Genomic DNA, 18,111 nt, shown 5'->3' with positions numbered 1-18,111 from the left:
CTGCTCCTCTGTTCTCTACCCACATCTGTTATGTTGGCTCAGACCTGGTAAGGAGAGCAGTAGCATTAAAACCCTGCAGGAGATCTCAACTGTTTTGTCTGTTGAGGTAAGATCAGCCAAGAATGCAACTACTTGCACTGTTCATACTTTGGAAGAACAAAAGCACAGAACTACCTGGCATTTGGTAAAAGAGAGGTGAAACTGAAGTGTGACTTCAAAACATTCAAACATATTTATTCCTTTTAAAATAGATTATTAGCAGCAGTCCCTGGAGAATTATGCCCTTAGCAAAGCCATTTTTAACTTGAAAAACATGCAGAGGAGTGTGCAGCACTGGTGATTTAGGATGCTGTCTGACATTTCTCCCTGACATCTCCCCCCAAGAAACCATCCATCACAGTGAAATACCAGCCAGAGGAGAAAGATGACAAAAGGTGGTACAGACACACATATCTATGGCATGAGGTAGTGCTGCTGCCTGCTACAGAGACCAGCTGAGTTACAAGACTAGAGATTTCCACCAACCTGGCTCCCACATGAGAAGAGCAAACACAAGGTCAATTAAAAACAACTAAAGATGGCCCCAGCGGCACAAAGCCACAAGCTAGAGATGGACCCCTGGTCAGCAAAGCAGCTCTGCAGCCTCCTGTGCCAGCATCCCCGGGGGTGGATGGCAGCAGTCTATCACTGGGGGGGCGGGGGAGGAAACGTGGCTAAGAGCCAGTAACAAGATCCCCATGGGGTGGGGATATGAGCATGGGCTCTACTGGGACTGAGCGAATGAGGCATCTTGATCTGTTCCCATGCATTTTTCCCAGTGGAGAATCAAGCCCACAAACACTGCTGCTTTACCAACTGGGATTATTTCTCCTGAGATCCCATAATTTTACAGGTGAGTTGACTCAGTGGTTCTGCCATGGGAAGAGATTCCTGCCAGCACACTGAAAGGAGTGGTGTGAATTATCCCTGCCACAGCTGAGGGTAGGGACATATGATCAACAGAAACTTATTGTTCTGTTGTGTTGACCAAAACTAAAATGTTCCTTAGTAAAAGTTCATTCCCCGTTTTAGCAGTATATCCACCAGTTCCCTGTAATGTCCTGGGAATTACTGTCCTGCAAGTATTGTGCATCCCTGTAAAGTACCACTTAATTCCCAGATAACTCAACCCACATCACAGGCAGTGGAAGGAGGTAGTGGATGCAAAGAGAGCAGCTATGGGGTACTCTGCACGTCTTCAAAGAGAGCAGTAGGACAATTGCCCCTGCACACACAACTTGCATGCAGACAGCAGGCTGTCGCTTGCTTTTGTTTCCAGTTGTCTGTCCCTTTCCCCTCACTGGGTACCCAGAGGTTCTGTGCTTGCACAGAAAGACAACGTCCACGCAGCGTGCAAGTGTCATAGATCTGGGAAAGAGGTGGACAAGATGAACTCCTAAGGTTTCTTCTAGGCCTATGTTCGCTGATTTTATCATGTCAAAATGTTGCAAGCCACCAGCACCACACCCACAAGAAGTGATCTAAAATAGTTCAAAAAATGCATTACTTCAGCAGCTGCCTTCTTAAATACAGCTCAAGATCTTTATTTACCTCATTCTCAGGAGCTTTGGCTTCCTTCACATCACTGCCTTCAGCAGCAGCATCTTCCTCTTGGTCTTTTTCAGCTTTCTTCACCTTATTCTTATCACTTTGTTTCTGCCTGGAGCCCTCAGACGCTTTGCTGTGCTTCTGTTCAGCAGCCTCCTCCCTGGCAGTGTCCTCGCTGTAAGAATGCCTGCGTTCCCTTAACTTTGCCTCTTCCTTTCTCTTGGATCTCCCAGGTAAATCCTGCAGCTGCCTCTGAAACTTGTCAGACTTTGACTTGGAGGTTTTTCGGTAATAGTCATCTTCTCTGGTTTTGTACCCTGATAGAGGGTGGAGGGAGCCAGGGGAACCACTCCTTAAGTATTTTTCTCTGTGCCCTCTGCCTCCTTCAATCCGTTCATCCAAATCAAACTTGTCCAGCTGTCGGGAATAATGTTTCCTCTCATGTACCCACAGGTCAGTCCTGTCCCTCTTCTCATCCCCGTTCTCTCGCCATTCTCTGCTGTCTCTTTCCTCTTCTCGTCGAGAATACGGTGACTGATCCCACGACTCTCTCCCATTTCCCCAGTCGGTCCTACCTGTCCCCATCGGGCTGTGGGGTGAACTGCAGGAAGTAAAGCTGGGAGTGTGGGATCGGGGTGACAGGGAGCGGCTTATGGGGCTGCGAGAGCGGGGCCTCTCCGTGCCATACCTGCTGTAGAGGGGAAAAGCAGCTGTAACTAATCCAGCTCATCCACTGCTGTCTACCAAGACCTTGTACATTGGAAACACATGAGGAGTGCCCTGGGGACTGTGAACCTGAGACCCCAGGCCTGTCACAGACATGCACTGCACAGCTGCAGACACAGCCAGCAAGAGAAAAGGCAGTATCATATCCACAGAGCTCAACTAATCCCCACAGAACTGTCAAGAATATATGCATTCATTTTTAAAAGCATCACATAGGAGTTCAGCATTAAAAGCTTACAATATGTTAATACCTTTACAATGACCATGATGACTGTACCTGTAATACTCAGTCATCTAGGGCATCTCTGAGACAAAAGTGACAAAGGTCACCTGTTTAAAAGAGAGGTTTTAGGACTGTGATTCCTCTCCATTTTTGCTGGAAGGCCCAGAAGTCAGGTAAATGGGAAATGTACCCAAATACATTTAATCTGAACTGACTCCTCCCTGATAGGTCTTGCAGCATCTCTGCCTTTACGCTTTTCATTTAAGGGAGAGTGTGTCCTTCACGTGTCAGGTGCATTTTTTTTGGTCATTATCAGTAGGAAAGAGCTTATTTGTTTTCACAACCTGCACAGTTTCAATCTGATCTTATTATACATGCCCTGTACCTACTATTGTATCCACTTATATTTTTACCGTGATTTGAAGTGAAATCCAGATTAAGAAAGCAAATGAGATAGGAGAGGGAAGCACACAGAATATGCTTTTTCTACCTGCAGCTTTCCACACTTATCCAGGTCCCAGTTCCAAACTACGGAGAAACTTTACCTGTCCACTTCACGCAGCAGGTCCCTCTCCCTCTGCGAGTGGATGTCCTGGATGATAGCAGCCACGTTCTTACCTGGTTTCTAAATAAGACAAGACATGGTTTAGCATGCTGCACTGTTTTCCAAGCTAACACAAGTGATTTGTCCTTCAAGAAACAGCACCCATGCATCATTCCATTGTACTACTGCTGAGAATACTAGTTTTCAGTGTTGTGATTACCCTCCTTTCTGCAGCTGGTACCTCAAGAGCACGATCAAAGCAGTAAAATGATACAAATGGAAAGTTTGCTCCATTACGTTGTAGTGCTGCCTCCTCACACTTGGCTGCTGTAACAGGCTTTGAAAACTGGCTTGCACTGTTACATATTCACTATTTCTAGGAACTGGATGTAAGAGGAAACAACCCAGACAACCTCTCTATATCTGAATTCGATCCCTATAGCAGCCTATCTCTGATCCTCTAGGATCTGCCTTCTTTTAATCTCAGAGTTTAGCTCATTCTGGAGTATAGCTCTAACACACTATGCTTACAAGAGAGCTTCAGAAAAGCTAAGCGCAAGAAAGATGTGTATTGGAAGTGCTGATTACTCAAGATTCAAGATCATTTACAAAAGATGCATCAGTCCAGGCTGGAGTGCACACAGTTTGCCAAACACTTGGTGCATGCACCAAGCTGAGCAACTTAATCATGCAGGAACCCAGCAGTTTGTTGTGGTGAGTAGCTCACGCATATTCCCCCTTCCAGGCTGTACTATTGATGTTAGGTTTGTTTTTAACAAAGGAAAAGGGCTGTTTCTCCTGCAAAGAAAAATTATCCCATGACCCAAAAAAACTGCCAGTGGAAAGGCTGAAAATCTGCCTGGAATGTAGGCAAACTGCCACACTCTCCATTCCACCTCTGTGCTAAGATGCACAGTCTCTGCCACCTTACATCTGAACCCCCCACTGTACCACACTGAGGAACACTGCCTGGTTTATGAACTTTAGGCAACTCTTTTAAGTCTCTTTTAACTATTATACACATACAGGGGAGAAAGAGACTTTTTCAAAGGTCAGACTAAGCCATCTGAATTACTTGTTTTTAACTCAAGGCTCATAAAAGGCCCCTTAACCTCTTAACTTGGAACACTACAGAGTTATTTTATAAAGTAACTTTGTGCTGTGTTAGATAATATACTATGAAGCTTTTCAGCTCCCTATTGCCAGTTCCAGTCCAAGTCTCCATGAAAAAAGTAATACTCTCTTAGCATTACAAATGGCAGTATGTAAGCTTCCACAAATATCATAGAATCATAGAATAGTTAGGGTTGGAAAGGACCTTAAGATCATCCAGTTCCAACCCCCCTGCCATGGGCAGGGACACCTCGCACTAAACCATGTCATCCAAGGCTCTGTCCAGCCTGGCCTTGAACACCACCAGGGATGAAGCACTGGGCAACCCATTTGGGCAACCCATTCCAGTGCCTCAGCACCCTTACAGTAAAGAACTTTCTCCTTATATCCAATCTAAACTTCCCCTGTTTAAGTTTTAACCCTGTTTAAGTTTTAATCCTCATAAGAGCAGCATGGATTTTTGGACATCACTCAAGTGTCCACATCAGAAGTGTGGTAAAAAAAAAAAAAAATAATAAAAACAAAATTTGCTCTTTAATTTCATTCATTTCCAGGAAAGAAAAAGAAATCAGTGTGGTGTTCAGCCCTGCCATCACTGTTTGATATAAAGACTGTACTACTGGCTCAAGCATGCCAATCAGTGAAAAGCATTGCTTCAGGCTTAATGCCTAACTGAAAGGATAGGATGGTCTTATTTGTGTTGTCATGTTGCACCTTGCACATAGCTGTGTTTTAGACCTTTGTTAGACCAAGAAATGTGGGGAGCCCACTGAGAAGGAAGCTTAGAACGGATTTTTGAAGTAATGGTATGAGAGAATCAGAGAAAACGGGATCTCTTCCAAGAGTTAAACTTTAGAGCAAGAGCAAGTAGCTAAGTATAAAGGGTTGTTACCATTGTTGGATTGTTAGTCATTAATTTACCTTTCTTTCTCCATAATACTAATGCATTAATTAGAAGTCAGTAATCAGCAAGAATTTTTATATGTATTCTCCAGATCATGCCATGGAAACTCAGGAAATCTGATCAGGAATATCTTACCTTCAGCTGCAATTCCTTGTATCTTTTAGACATCCTAATAAGTAACTTGTCATCATTTATCATAGCAGGCTTTTCTTTGTAGTACTGTACCATGGCTTGGGCTGCTTCGCTGTAAGCCATTTCCAGAAAGGCCTAGCACAAATGGGAAGAGCTTTAAAATCTACTACATAATTAGAGATACAGAGAGAAAAGGCAGCACAATCATTTTTGTTTGGATACTTCTCATGCAAAATGTCTTGACAGTACAGAACTAGGTGGCTTTCCAGCCCTGGAGCTGAAACAGTCTTCTTTTAACTACAAATAATGGTTTCAATCCAGCTGTTAAAGCCAATAGGCAACTATAGAAGCCAGTTTAGTTGAAAAGTTAAATGCCTGGAATCTAATTTTTCTCAATATATGAATTCATCACCTTTCCCTCACTTCCTTACTGATGCTTCTACACCAAGGTCAGCCGCTAACAGGATGCAGAACTGTAATGCTGCAGCATGCACTGATCCCAAGACTGTCAGCTGTGTCTTGCATAATTGCAAGGGATCCAGATAAAAGCAGATCATCAGAGCATGAGCAGCCAGAACAAAGCCAAAAAAGAGTTAAAAAATCCTGAATGATGTTAACTAGCACTTTTATTTACACCAAAATAGCATTTGGTGTGATTGTAGTTTAACTGGTCTAGGAAAATACTCACAACTGGGTAAGGACTGCGTTTTGAAACATCACAGTACCACTGGTGTGTATTCTACATCCATCCGTACTGTCTGCTGCAGGTATGTGAGAGAAGATTTTGTACTCTTCCCAGCCTACCACTCCTGGTAGATTTAAGCTACTTATGGTAGGCTTAAACTACATTGAAGAAAGAGCTCTACTACAATCCAGTGCAGATTAAAGTGGAGTGAGGGAGGTGTCAGTGCCCCTGTAAGGGGGAAGGCACTCCCCTTCCTTTAGCATGTGTGCACCAGATCACCCAGTGCAGCCATGGCCTGGGGGCTCTGCCACCAGCCTGTAACTGTGACCACACCATTGAGGGTTTGCCTCTGCTGTAACAACAGTTCAGCAGTGTAGGGCAGCTGACTCAGACTAGAGTGCAAGTCATTCTTCAGTGCCCAGTTTGGCTTTATTAGTATGGGTAAGAAAGCAACAAAACCCTCCCAAACAGAACAGGAGTCTGAAAGTGGCCCTAACAAACGGCTGAGAGAAAGCCAAGTTATTAACTTTTAAAAAATATATTCTTATTTATTAAAGTACAATTTTACAATACTTCTTCATTGAGATGTCTGGCAGGTTTTAACAAGAATTGTGAGGCAGTGGTCATGTTTAGGCCATCGGCTTGTTCTATGAACACCATTTTTTTCTTCTACTTTAAGAGCAGGCTTTGTATATTGAAGTTCCTATTACAAAACAAGAGATTTTCCCCCAGAGACTGTCTTCACATCAATGTATCTTTATACCAGTAGACAGCAATACCAGTGACCCCAGACGTACAGTACCTGGTTAGTGGATTTCATGAGGATATAGTTGGTGACCTTCCCAAATGGGAGTCCCAGGTTAATGACATCATTCTCTGTGCAGCTTCCCTCAGGGAGGTTGCAGATGTGAACAACTCGACCCAGTGTAGATTTCCTCTGGGGAAACTAGGGGAGAAAAACAACTCAAAACCATGTTTTTATCTTAGATATTCCATCCACTAAATCAGACCTACAGGTCTGTGAAAAATGGAATGTTCTGCTCTGTTATTAAAGGACAAATACCCTTCTTTAAAACCTTTATTTTAACATCCTTGTTTAGAAATACAAATGGGAAGGGAAATGTTTAACTATAGTGCAGTATGCAATGGAGTCTCCATCCCTGGAAATGACAAAGTCCAGAGAAGATTTCTAGAAGAGATGCTCTTGTTCAAACAGGATTAATGATATTACTGCAAAAGCTAAGTTGCCACCTCAAACCTGATGGACTTCATAAGGCATAGGGGCTTCAGCTCCCTTGCATGTCACAGCAGAAGGCTGGGCTGCCATGGGCACAGGCCACTGTACTCAGGATCACTGAGAGTTTGGATGCCCCTTGGTGTTTGGAAATGGAGGGTGTCCTTGCCACCTGGAGGTCTCAGCTCCCTCTGACTAGGTCTCTGCATGGCCAGTACCCATCTGGTACCCCAGCACAACCCCTATGGATTCTCTGCAAAATCAGACAGCCTTCCTGAGCCTGTCTGCATCTATTGGTCCCACTGGGGGTCTGTGCCTTCCCCGCACATGAAGGCACCATGCACTACTGCTGAGTGCCCTCAGCAGACAGTTTGCAAGCAATGCATGAAAAATTAATATTTTCAAGTATTCCATAAAATATCCATTTACGTGGTGCTTATGGTTCCTGGAAATTAAACCAGATGCTCACTGCAGTCCCCATGTATAAATTCATATAGATGTCAGAAATCAGTTCAGGGACTGTAGAGGTGTTCAGGATAGCAGAGGCTGAACTTCAATCCTCCTTCTGTGCTGGTGAAACAGACTGGGCCTGGTGTAAAAGTGACCTCATTTATCTTGTAAGAAGACACACACTGTGCCTCAGGTTGGAAAACCTACTACTTTCCCCTCTCATTACAACACACAGTAGGAGGGACTTCTCCCCTGGGGACATAGTGATCACTGGACACGCAGACAGGCGGAGCTACCAAATTGGGCTGGCACAGGCACGTGGTGGAGGTGCAGTAATCACTTCCCAAGGATGTTAGTCTATTTTGGAGTGCTGGGGCAGTTCCCAAAGAGACGCCCATCTGCCTGACATGGAAAGCAGGCTCTACACTCCCTGTGCAAAGAGGCACCAGGGTATATTCAGAGAGGAACATAATTTACCCCAGCTAATGACACGCAAAACATTGCTCACACAGGATTAAGTCTTCCCAGACCACTTCCCTGTCTATGACCTCTGCTGTTAGGATTTTACTGAAGAAGTAACTCTACCTTCAGTTAAAATTGTGTCATTCAAGGGGAGATGCAAATCATGTAATCTTGCAGGATCAAGTTCACCAGAGCCATCACAAATGTTTGGCTTGTCAGCAAGTTCACAAGTTACAGAGCTAATGTTATCTTATTTACACCTTTATCCCATTACTCTCTCTCCAGGCTTCACTACTTAACCATTTGCGTGGTTTTGCTGCAAGACAATATATTATACAGTAGTCTGCTATTTAGCTTACATCTTCCAGAGCTTGTCCTGGTGCAAAAGGTAAGTCAAATAAATGCAGAAATCCAGAATTGTGTTTTCTGTGGCAGAAAAACAACAAATGCCTGATCCTGAAAAGATGAAGCAACGCAACCCCACTTGAACATAAATGAATAGAAAAGGAAGTGATGGCTGGCTGCATCTGGCAAGGAAACATGTAGTGCACAACAGGAGAATACAACTACAGCTAGCAGAGGAAAAGGAAACTTTCCTGACAGTTAATGCAGTTCCCAGTGCAGGAACACCCTTCTGTTTCTTTTGTCAGATTAGTTAAGGATGGTATGTTAGGAGTCTATGAGACTAGAAAGACTTAGCTGCTCCCTGTGGAGGCTCCAGAGTCCATGTTCTGACGCCTGCACAGCCGTACCTTAAATCAAAACAACTGTAAGATGTTACCACCTCCCCACAATTGGCAATAGCTTAAATCTAAAGGCTATGCCATAAATCTGCTGTAATTCATGACTAAGCAGTGGTCATGTACTCATACCAGAAGTCAATGGGCTGTACCAAGCAATAATCTTGTCAGCTGATTGAAGTTAAATTGGGTACATTCATTAAATGGAGCTGCAAATCACAGCCAGAAAAGGAATAAGCACCTTCCATATCCACAGACAGGAAGTTAGAAGAGCTGTTGTGTGTTAAGTGTTAAATGTAATTTTCAATGAGATTCTAAGTTAATTTTCTTTGCAACTGGTGTCTACAGGGGTTTACCAATGCAGTTGCACAACTGCTACAAAAATAATTTGATGCCCAGCAGCGATATGCATTCCCTACCATGTGCCATATTATTTCCCCAACACATTTTTCCTATTAGAGCTTTTTCCATTTCCTCTGTTTCTTGCTTTTCAAATTCTTTATCCCTTCCTTGAGCTTTGCCTGATTTTTTTTCTAAAGCAGAAGCTGTCAGTCCCATCCCTGCAGTGCTAATGGCTCTCCATGCCCAAACGAACACTTGCAGCACTGCATCTGCCTTTTAAAGAGGGGTAGAGTTATTTGCAGATGGACAGCAGAGAGCAAGCTCTTCCAGAAATCTGAACACTTTGTTTATGATTACATGCAGGGTCAAATATAATCTTCCATTGCTCAGTTAAATGGCAGCAGCTTAGATGAAAGTGAATACTACCGTGCAAAGGTGTAATAAATTATAAGCCACCTGGTTGCAGGGTGAATGACAGATGGCAAACTCCATCTTAACACCTCTACTATAGCTCCCTGCCCACACGATGAGCTTCTGAAGAAGGGGATTTACAGACTCTGGGAAAATCAAATTACTCAATTAATAATTCATTAATTTCATCATTTCGTTACTGTCATGCATTATTATAATTAATGAAATCATTATTCAAATTATTATTAAATCAAACTCAATGATTGTTTCTTTCATCTTTCACAGTACTGCAGGGCATTGAGAAGCAGGACTTCTGCCCGCAGCTTAAATGATAAATAGTGACAGATTCTAAGGAGAAACGATCCTGGTATTAGCACTAATTTCATTTGTTGCGAGGTTGACAGACATGATGAAAAGGAACATTCCTCTACACCCGCTGCTACTCCACCTCTGACCTTGGAGGCAGCTGTCACGAGCAGCTCTGCTCTCTGCTCCCCTGCATACACAGTGTCTGTGACAGGCAGAAGATAAAACCCCTGCACATAACCACTTGCCCAGCAAAACCACACGTAGAAAATGGGTTGGATTAAACAAATCTGGGTGATGGTTCTGTAAGCAATGCCTGATGTGAACTGGAGTAGCACATGGACGCAACTCAGCCTGGCTTTTCAGAGTGTCTGAGGACACATCAGGATATATGCACAAAAGCTAACAAGGTGAAAACTTGAATCCCTGGAATACTACTGCTATTCCAGGAATGCCCTAACACTAACCCTTGATGTCTCCAGCTTTAATCATAGCTTTCCGATACATGTTAAGCTTCATTTTAACCCTACCAACTTTGCACCTCCATCATGTAGATGATTTGCTTTTAGTTGCATTTTTTTCTCTCCACATTTTTTCCTTTTAGAATCTTACTGATTTGTCAATGTAAGAACCACTTTTAATGTCTTCCTTTTTTTTTTTTTTTTTTTGGCATTTTTTCATTATTTGGTTATGAATTAATGTGTGCATTAGAGCAGTAGCACTGGAGACCTGTGCTGAATGCAGGGGAGGGGAGAATGAACCTAAGCCATGGAAGGGTGCACACCAAACCAAACTTGCTTGAAGCTACTGGGAGCAGTAGATGATATGAAGTTTATTTTAGTACACTAAAATAAACTAGTACACTAAAATAAACTAAGAAAAAGTCCAGCATAATGAATTGATCTGAGACCTCTAGGTGAGTAACAGTGGAACTGCAGCCATTACTTTTGCCACTGCTGCCACCTGGGAGAAGCACCCCGGCATGGGAAGGGCAGAGAACAATTGCTACCAATAGATAACTAGAGAGATGGAAGTCTGTGTGCTTGGATCAGTTACTCAAAGTAAGTGAAAACTAACCCAAATCTTCATTTCAAGCTGAAGCTGACCTTTCTGAGTTGAAGAGACTCAGAAAATGGGGAAAAAAAGTCAATGGGATACATACAAAGCCACTTACCCCCCTCCCCAAATCTAACAAGCAAACAACTTTTAAACCCCTACAATCAAGTTCTGGATTGGCCAAAATCAAAATCATAAAAGATCTGCAGGGAAGTTGAACTAACAGACTGAATATTCAGACTATATAGTCTAAAAGGAAGCATTCATGGTTTTAATTCCAACAAATAGAAGTGGCATCTACAAGATTCCCGACACGGAGATCAATTTGCTTAGGTACTCATGCTTACCGCTGATGGAGGAGAAGGAAATGTAGGACCTGGCTGGCCAAAGGATCTTGCTGACGTGGTGATAAAAGATGCACCGACATTTGGTGGATAATCTGAATAATGGATTACACACATTGCATGAAAATCTCGACTCACATTAAGTGCATTAGTGTGCTCAGTAAGCAATGCTCCATTTACATAATAACTGATTTCATAGTGTCTACACCAAATTATACACTGTTCGGTTGTACCGTGAAAACAAGCCATTGCTCAAATGGAAAACAAATTCATACTTTGAAAGGCACATTTTTGGCTTTTAGCTTTTCTGTGCACAGCCTCTAAAAAGTTTTCCTTGGAAACTTGTATCACGTTTCATTTTAAATGTCCACTTTCCCCCAGAGACTAACTTCACTTTAAAACAAGTCGTTTTAACTATCGCACATATAACCATTCACCTTCGATACTAGATGGATTGAAAACTGCTGCATTATTTGGGGATAAATGCAATGTTCCATCTGCTGAGCTTAACACACACCGGATACCAGTGCTGGAAAAGAAAAGGAAAGAACTTTAGGAGCATGCATAATGTGCCGTAAATATTAAAGCATAATAATTAGACAGTAAATTCCCGGTGTAAAGCCACTGAATAAGGGATGCTCTGTTAGAAACTCAGTTGGAAGAGTGTCATCAAAATAATACTTACTTATCTGAAAAAGCCATACATTTTTGGACGTGAAGACTTCCCTTAACGTGCTGATCCCAGTCCTACGTTGAAACAAAGAGGTGATGAGCATAGGAAAAATCCTGAAACAAATTTACAAGAGATTGCATCTCCAGTTTACCTTAGTCTAAAACCAATACCGAGATGCTGAAGATTAAACTGTGTGATGCAGAGCCAAGTGCACCTTCATCCAATGCATTTACCAATTTGTTATTTGTAGGTTAAGCTATCAGGTACTTTACAAATGGAGAGCTTCTCTGTATTAGTTTTGAAATCCAGTATATTTCTATTAATTCAGTTACTTCACCCTAGCTCAAGAGCTCTTCAGCTCTTCTGTGAGAGTGCTGAGCACCCTCAACTCCTGCAATGCCCACAGGAAGGCAGGCAGGGCAGCGCTTATTCATTGCAATAGATGAGGCAAACTTTGTCAGAGTCCACTTAGCTATTTACACTTCTGTCATCCAAATGAGGCAGTGCATTAAACACTGACAAACAGATCAAATGAAACTCCCCATGATGACATTTCCCTGCCCTTTTTAAAAGTTGAATGAATAAAAAGAAATGCCCAGCATGGCCCAGGTGGGGGCTGCTTCAGACCAGCCCCGTAGCTGAAATAAGCACAGCAACCGTTTTCCAAGCAGGTGCTCAGAGATTAAAAGGGAAACATGAGCAAGCAAATACATCCAAATACTCCAAAGCCCCACTGTGTGCAAGCACCAGGTACTACTTCATTTGCTGGCCATCTTCCTTCCTGTATGCATGTTCTAATGTTATCAGGCCACCATCAGCATGAGCACGTGCCTTTGCTGTTGGGTGCTGGTCCTGTGCTGTGGTGGCAAAGGCCGTGGGCAGTTGTTGAGCAGGGACCCCAGCAGAGCCCAGGAATGGCTGTGGGGCTCAGAGGGCCACATAAGTGGCCTCCTCCAGACCTGACCTATATAACGTGGCCTAGGACATGGGCTATCTGCACCACTGGGAAGCTGCTTCCCAAGGGTGAATTTGGAGCTCCCTTGGCAGTACGAAGAGAGAAGTGGGAGCGTGGTCTGCATTGCATGTGCTGAACAGCTTCTTGCTTCCAGACCAAAGTCCCTGGGGACCCTGAGTCTTAAATTTTCCTTACTGATATGAGGAGGAGATCCCAATAAAGGATTATCAAATGTAATTATTATTCAAATAAATTTACCAAAGTGCACTGTTTTGTCTATGCAAGTTGCTTCCACAGGGCTGTTAGGGGGAAGCCGTTGGGGTCAGAACCACAAAAAGAAAGGGGCAGGCAGATAAAACTGCAGATGTGTGGTTACAATACCAGCTTGAGAAGCAGAGGATCCGCTCAGAGCTCCTCCTCCCCTCGCTTTGGGCCCATGAGATGATCTGCCACCGCAGCCTGGGCTCGCATTCCTCACACCAGGGCTGTAATCTCACTGTCTTTCACAGCGGAACAAACCCAGATCTTGAAACCCCAGTAATCACCACGGAACAGATGCACGACACCCTACGCAAAACTATGGCCCTTTGTTTCCACTCCTCTCAGTGCACCTCCATGGGGCAAGAGGCCGCAGGAGCCAGCGGCCGTATCAGTCACCAGCCAGCCCGTTTAAGGGTCCAAACCACGCACTGGGGGTGCCTTAAACCCACTCACCTTCAGATCGAAGACCTTCTTGTCGCACAGGGCGCAGACGTGTGGGAAGTGGAGGGGGGCCACCCCCCGGAGGTCACCCAGCTGGTGCTGCGGCAGCGGGCGTGCGGGCAGGTCGGGGGCTCCGCCGCTCCGCTCCTCCTTCTGCCTCATGCGCGGGCTGCCGAAGCTCTGCTTGCTGTGGTTGAGGCGGCCGAAGGCAGGGGGGGTGGCGGCGCTGAACTTCGTGTCAGGTGTTGGCTCTTCGGGGTTGTAGAGCTCGTTTCTTATTTCATACTGCTGCTGACTCGCTGTCGGCCACAGGCTGCTGTCGCCAGGCGCGAGGTCAGGCTTGTTTTGGCCGGGGAAATTAGGGATGTTTTCCCACTGGTTGCTTGTACCGCTGCCATGCAACACAGCGCCGGGATCTCCTTTCGGATGGGAGCCTGCGTGCGGGTCGCCGGGGAAGGCCCGTGCCGTGCCGTGCTGTGCCGCTGCCCCATAGGCTTCCTTGGGAAAGGCTGCCACCGCCGCCTCGTGCTGCAGCTGACCGGGAGCCCCAAAGTGACCCTCGTAGCGTGGCCCTGCCGGCGAGGAGGCTGCATGGGTCCCACCGCTGAGGAAGCCGTGCTGGTCCCCCTCCGGGCCGTACGCCTGAGGGGCGGCAGCGGTGGCGTTTTGCTTGTTGTACTCATAAAACCCCCCCACAGCAGCAGAGCTGGAGGTCCCTGCCTTGTTGAGTCCCACCACCACGGGTTGCTGGCCCGAGGTTGGAGCCATGACACCTCCAAAGGGACTCATGACAATGGCGTTGGGGCCCTGCGCCTGGACAGGCCCCAACCCACCCCCTGGCGTGGCTAACGCTGGGCTCTGTGCGGGGAAGGCGATACCACCGGAGGGGAACCTCGTGCCAGCCATGCTGGGCCCCTGCGGCGGCCCCGCGGCGTGGCCCTGCGGGGCGTTCATCACCGAGGGGTGCCGCAGCTGGTTGAAGAGCGGCTGGGACATGGCCACTTTGGAGAGCACCTGGTTGAGGACGGTGGCGGCGGCCGGGTTGTTGGTGACGGCAGTCTGAGCCAACTTCAGCCGGTGGAGCGTGAGCTGCGCCTGGAGCTGCGCCAGCTGCAGGCTGGCTGGTGAGGGGAGCAGCGGGTTCGGGGTGCCCACGTTGAATGGACTCTTCTCCAGGAGCTTGGCAGCACTGCAAAGGATCAGGAGCTGGGTTAGCTGGAGTCACACAACATCTACCTGCACTCGCCTCCCCAGGATGGAATGCATAGCTGCGCCTGGAGATCTAGCTATCTAAACACAGGGAAAGCAAGGTGGTGATTGAGAACGCAGCCGGACTGAGAACATAGCCATAACATGACATCCTCCCTTCCACATCCGCGGCTGCATCCCTCTCAATCAAAATGCTACCAGCGAGACAACCGTTCCAAAGATCTTGCTTTAAACTGCACACTGCATCCCTCATCAACCTCCAGATCAGGCCTTCTGGTCATTTTAAGTACCCATAGAAGTCACACCTCTAATGCAGACCAAGAACAAAGGCAACACAAGCCCTCCCACACCGTCCATGAACCTACAGTCTCTCCTCTTTTCTGCACTTGATGCAACCTCCATCCTCCCTGCTGAGCCATCACCGCTCCTCCTGATTTTGTGGCATTACCTTTTCTCCCTTTTCCCCTCAGAGCATGGGGATGTGAAGAAAAGGACATCAAATGGTACTGTAAAGCCAGCCCCATAGGTACGTCACACCTGGCACATCTGGCTGCATAAAGCAAGATGCAATACAGCACATGTATTTATTTTAATCTTTTACAGTTCTCATTTAATTAATCTGCATGGCAGCCTGTTCTGTAACCAAGTATATTGTTTCCCTGTCGTGCAGACGCAAATACAGTGGGAATAAAAGGGAACGATGTGCCAGAAGCTGGAGCAACTACAAATCATCCTGAAGAGTTTCCCCAGTTCAGTTGGAATGTAATGCAAAATTTCTGCAGTGCCAGCTGGTGAAAATCAAGGTCTTTATACTTCCTAGAAATTAGAGGTGCATTGAGTATTCTCCTTCAAGTCTCATACATGGAATGAATAAATGATGACTAAATTCTCTGTGTGAATTCCAGAGCTAGGAAAATAGGAGATGATATTTTCAGGCATTGGGAAGCACCTTTGGGACATCTCACCAGTTCACAGCACCACCACCAACCCTTCCTCCCTGCATCTGCAACCATAAACCAGGAAAAAATAAATCACAATGGGTAAAGTATAGCAAAACTATAAGCAAGCAAAATGTTATAATGGAAGGTATTAGGCAGCACTAGCTTCTGGGCAGCTGCAGTCACCCTGCTGCTCCCCTTGCACCATTTCAGGATGCCTCCAGCATCATCTGTGGCACAGCCAGGCTGGTCCATGTGTACATGCACTGTTCCATGGCCACCCTCCCACTGTATGTCATACTGTCTACACTTGGGTACCATCATCATGCCCCTACTAGAAATGTGTTAGCCATCACTGTTTCCATCACCAAGAGCCTGTGCTCACAGACTGCAAAGCTACTCAGCATATTACAAATGGCTGATCATTCTGAAAATGAAAGTAGAGAGCACTCAAGTAACAGGGATGTGGTCCAAAGTTCAATTAATTTACATTGTAAAAATGTATTGAGTTTCAATTTAGGCCTTTCAAAGCAGCAGGAGCTATGCATCAACTGCCACGCAACCCTCACTGTTAATAATTGCCCAATTTGCTGAACTGCATGGATGAAGCTGTAGTTAATGATAAATGTCTTGTCAGCATGCTACATTTGAAAACCACGAATTAGGAAAACATCTGCTTAGATCCAAAGTATGACTAAGAGAAAATGAATGGGTTTCATATTTAACGTTTAACTTCCACTAGCAACTGCGAGGCACATCTGTCTCCCAAAATCCAAAACGCCGTTTGGATAAGTGCATCATTATGTAATGACAAGACTCCCTGCCAGCACAAGCTGACACCACCGTGCTTCAGAGCTGAGGTGCCCTTTGTTTTCCACTGCGATTTCTATCTCTTACTCTCTGACTTGCACTTGCAGCACAGTTTGCTGTAAATTTGATTATGGATGAGAGTCAGGGCCCAAGTACAGCCAAGACAACACGGAAGCTTTGGGAAACCCCATCCCATGAGATCCTGAGGACCCATAAAAGCTAAAGGGGTACAAGGGACTCGGCAAGCAGAAGGTCCCATGCTGGCACACACACACTTATCACTGTTGCTGGATGTGGCACAACCCTGTGCCTAGGCTATATTGTGCCACCAGCACCTGGAGTGTCCTGGCTTAATGATATGGCATGTGGTAGTTGCCACAGTCCAGCCAATTACTTAGTTTTATAGCTGGTTATACCTTTTGTACACTAAATAGGCTGTAAAACTCCTTTACAAGTTTTATAGAGCATGCAAATAAGAGCTGCCTGGTGGTCTTAAAATAAAAAGAAAAGCCAGCAGCCAGCATATGATGTTTTCAGGCTCACGAGCTACAGATGACTCCTATTCCCAGCAATCTAATTCACCGTGCTGCAAGCCTACGCAGCAGCATGCATATCCTGACAGCTGCAGTCTTTTCCCAACTGTGGCAGCTACCTGCTGGATTGAGGCACAGGATCCCTCTCTCCAGTGAAACCATCTAACTAGATGGAAGCTCTGAAGCTCCCTCAGCTCCTCATATTTTGACCAGCTTTGGAGCACTGTCTCCAAGAACCCCCCAACACATGAGTAGTGCCCTGCCAGAGCACCCACTGCCTGGGCATGCCAGGGCATTTGCTTCTCCTCAGCTCTGCAATCACTTCTGGGCTCTGCAGATGGGCAAGAGGAAGGCTTGCACAACTGGATGGTGGACACCCAGATTTGAGGATTTCTGTTCTGTTATGAAATACAGGGTCTAAGTGATGCAGGAGACCAGTGTGCACAGCTTTGGAAATTTATTTTCCTCTTTTTGTTCTGCAATTATAATATTTATGTATTTGATAACATCACTTTGTAAATAATCCTGCTGCAGATTTACTAAGCTATTGGAAACTGCAAACACAAAGTGAAGACAGCACTCAGCTAAGGCATTTAATGGAAGCCATTCACACTCATATACACACACTTCCCACCCCAGCTCGTCCTCGGGTTACCAAAACGCAGCCCCCATATGCTCGTGGGGGGTCTCTGCTGGAAGCAGCTGAATGAACCTTTCATGCTCTATTGAGCACCCAGGGAATTAGCCTGCGTCAGCCCAAGTTAGCTCTATCCCATGCAAAACATTCCCGATTATAAGGTCAGAGATGTAAAAAGTAAACAGAAGGTGTCCTCTTCGTTTATTTACTTAACATTGGTTCTACAGCTGCAGTCTTTGAACAACTAAGAAAGCCAGAAATGGTCTGTCTTTACTAAAATAATGACAGGCAAGAGCTCTGCCCTACCGTTCCAGGAAGAAATATATAAACCAGGCAAGTTTTCACACAGCTCTGGGAGATAGGAGTTGAAGATGTGCATCAATTATTGCAATACT

The 18,111-nt window shown here is 45.3% G+C and overlaps 1 protein-coding gene across 5 annotated transcripts in view; it reads right to left on the bottom strand.

Moving 5' to 3' along the window:
• Positions 1-18,111, bottom strand: part of RBM20 (RNA binding motif protein 20) — a 112,069-nt gene that overhangs the window by 9,896 nt on the left and 84,062 nt on the right. For 4 of the 5 annotated variants that reach the window (XM_061372648.1, XM_061372645.1, XM_061372650.1 and 1 more), the window contains exons 2-9: positions 13,602-14,778; positions 11,945-12,006; positions 11,697-11,788; positions 11,263-11,354; positions 6,717-6,860; positions 5,233-5,364; positions 3,082-3,161; positions 1,591-2,278 (exon numbers count right to left, since the gene is read on the bottom strand). In XM_061372648.1, the coding sequence (XP_061228632.1) occupies positions 1,591-2,278; positions 3,082-3,161; positions 5,233-5,364; positions 6,717-6,860; positions 11,263-11,354; positions 11,697-11,788; positions 11,945-12,006; positions 13,602-14,778 (2,467 nt within the window). The remainder of the gene's footprint in view (positions 1-1,590; positions 2,279-3,081; positions 3,162-5,232; positions 5,365-6,716; positions 6,861-11,262; positions 11,355-11,696; positions 11,789-11,944; positions 12,007-13,601; positions 14,779-18,111) is intronic. The other variant, XM_061372647.1, reaches the window with a different exon arrangement.

This window comes from Neopsephotus bourkii, unplaced genomic scaffold (genome assembly GCF_033783945.1).
Source record: "Neopsephotus bourkii isolate Nb327-2 ecotype Australia unplaced genomic scaffold, CSIRO-AGI_Nbou_v1 NB_1615, whole genome shotgun sequence".
Taxonomy (NCBI): domain Eukaryota; kingdom Metazoa; phylum Chordata; class Aves; order Psittaciformes; family Psittacidae; genus Neopsephotus; species Neopsephotus bourkii.
The sequence above is the reverse complement of the archived record's forward strand: the minus strand, read 5'-3'. Positions and strand labels throughout refer to the sequence as shown.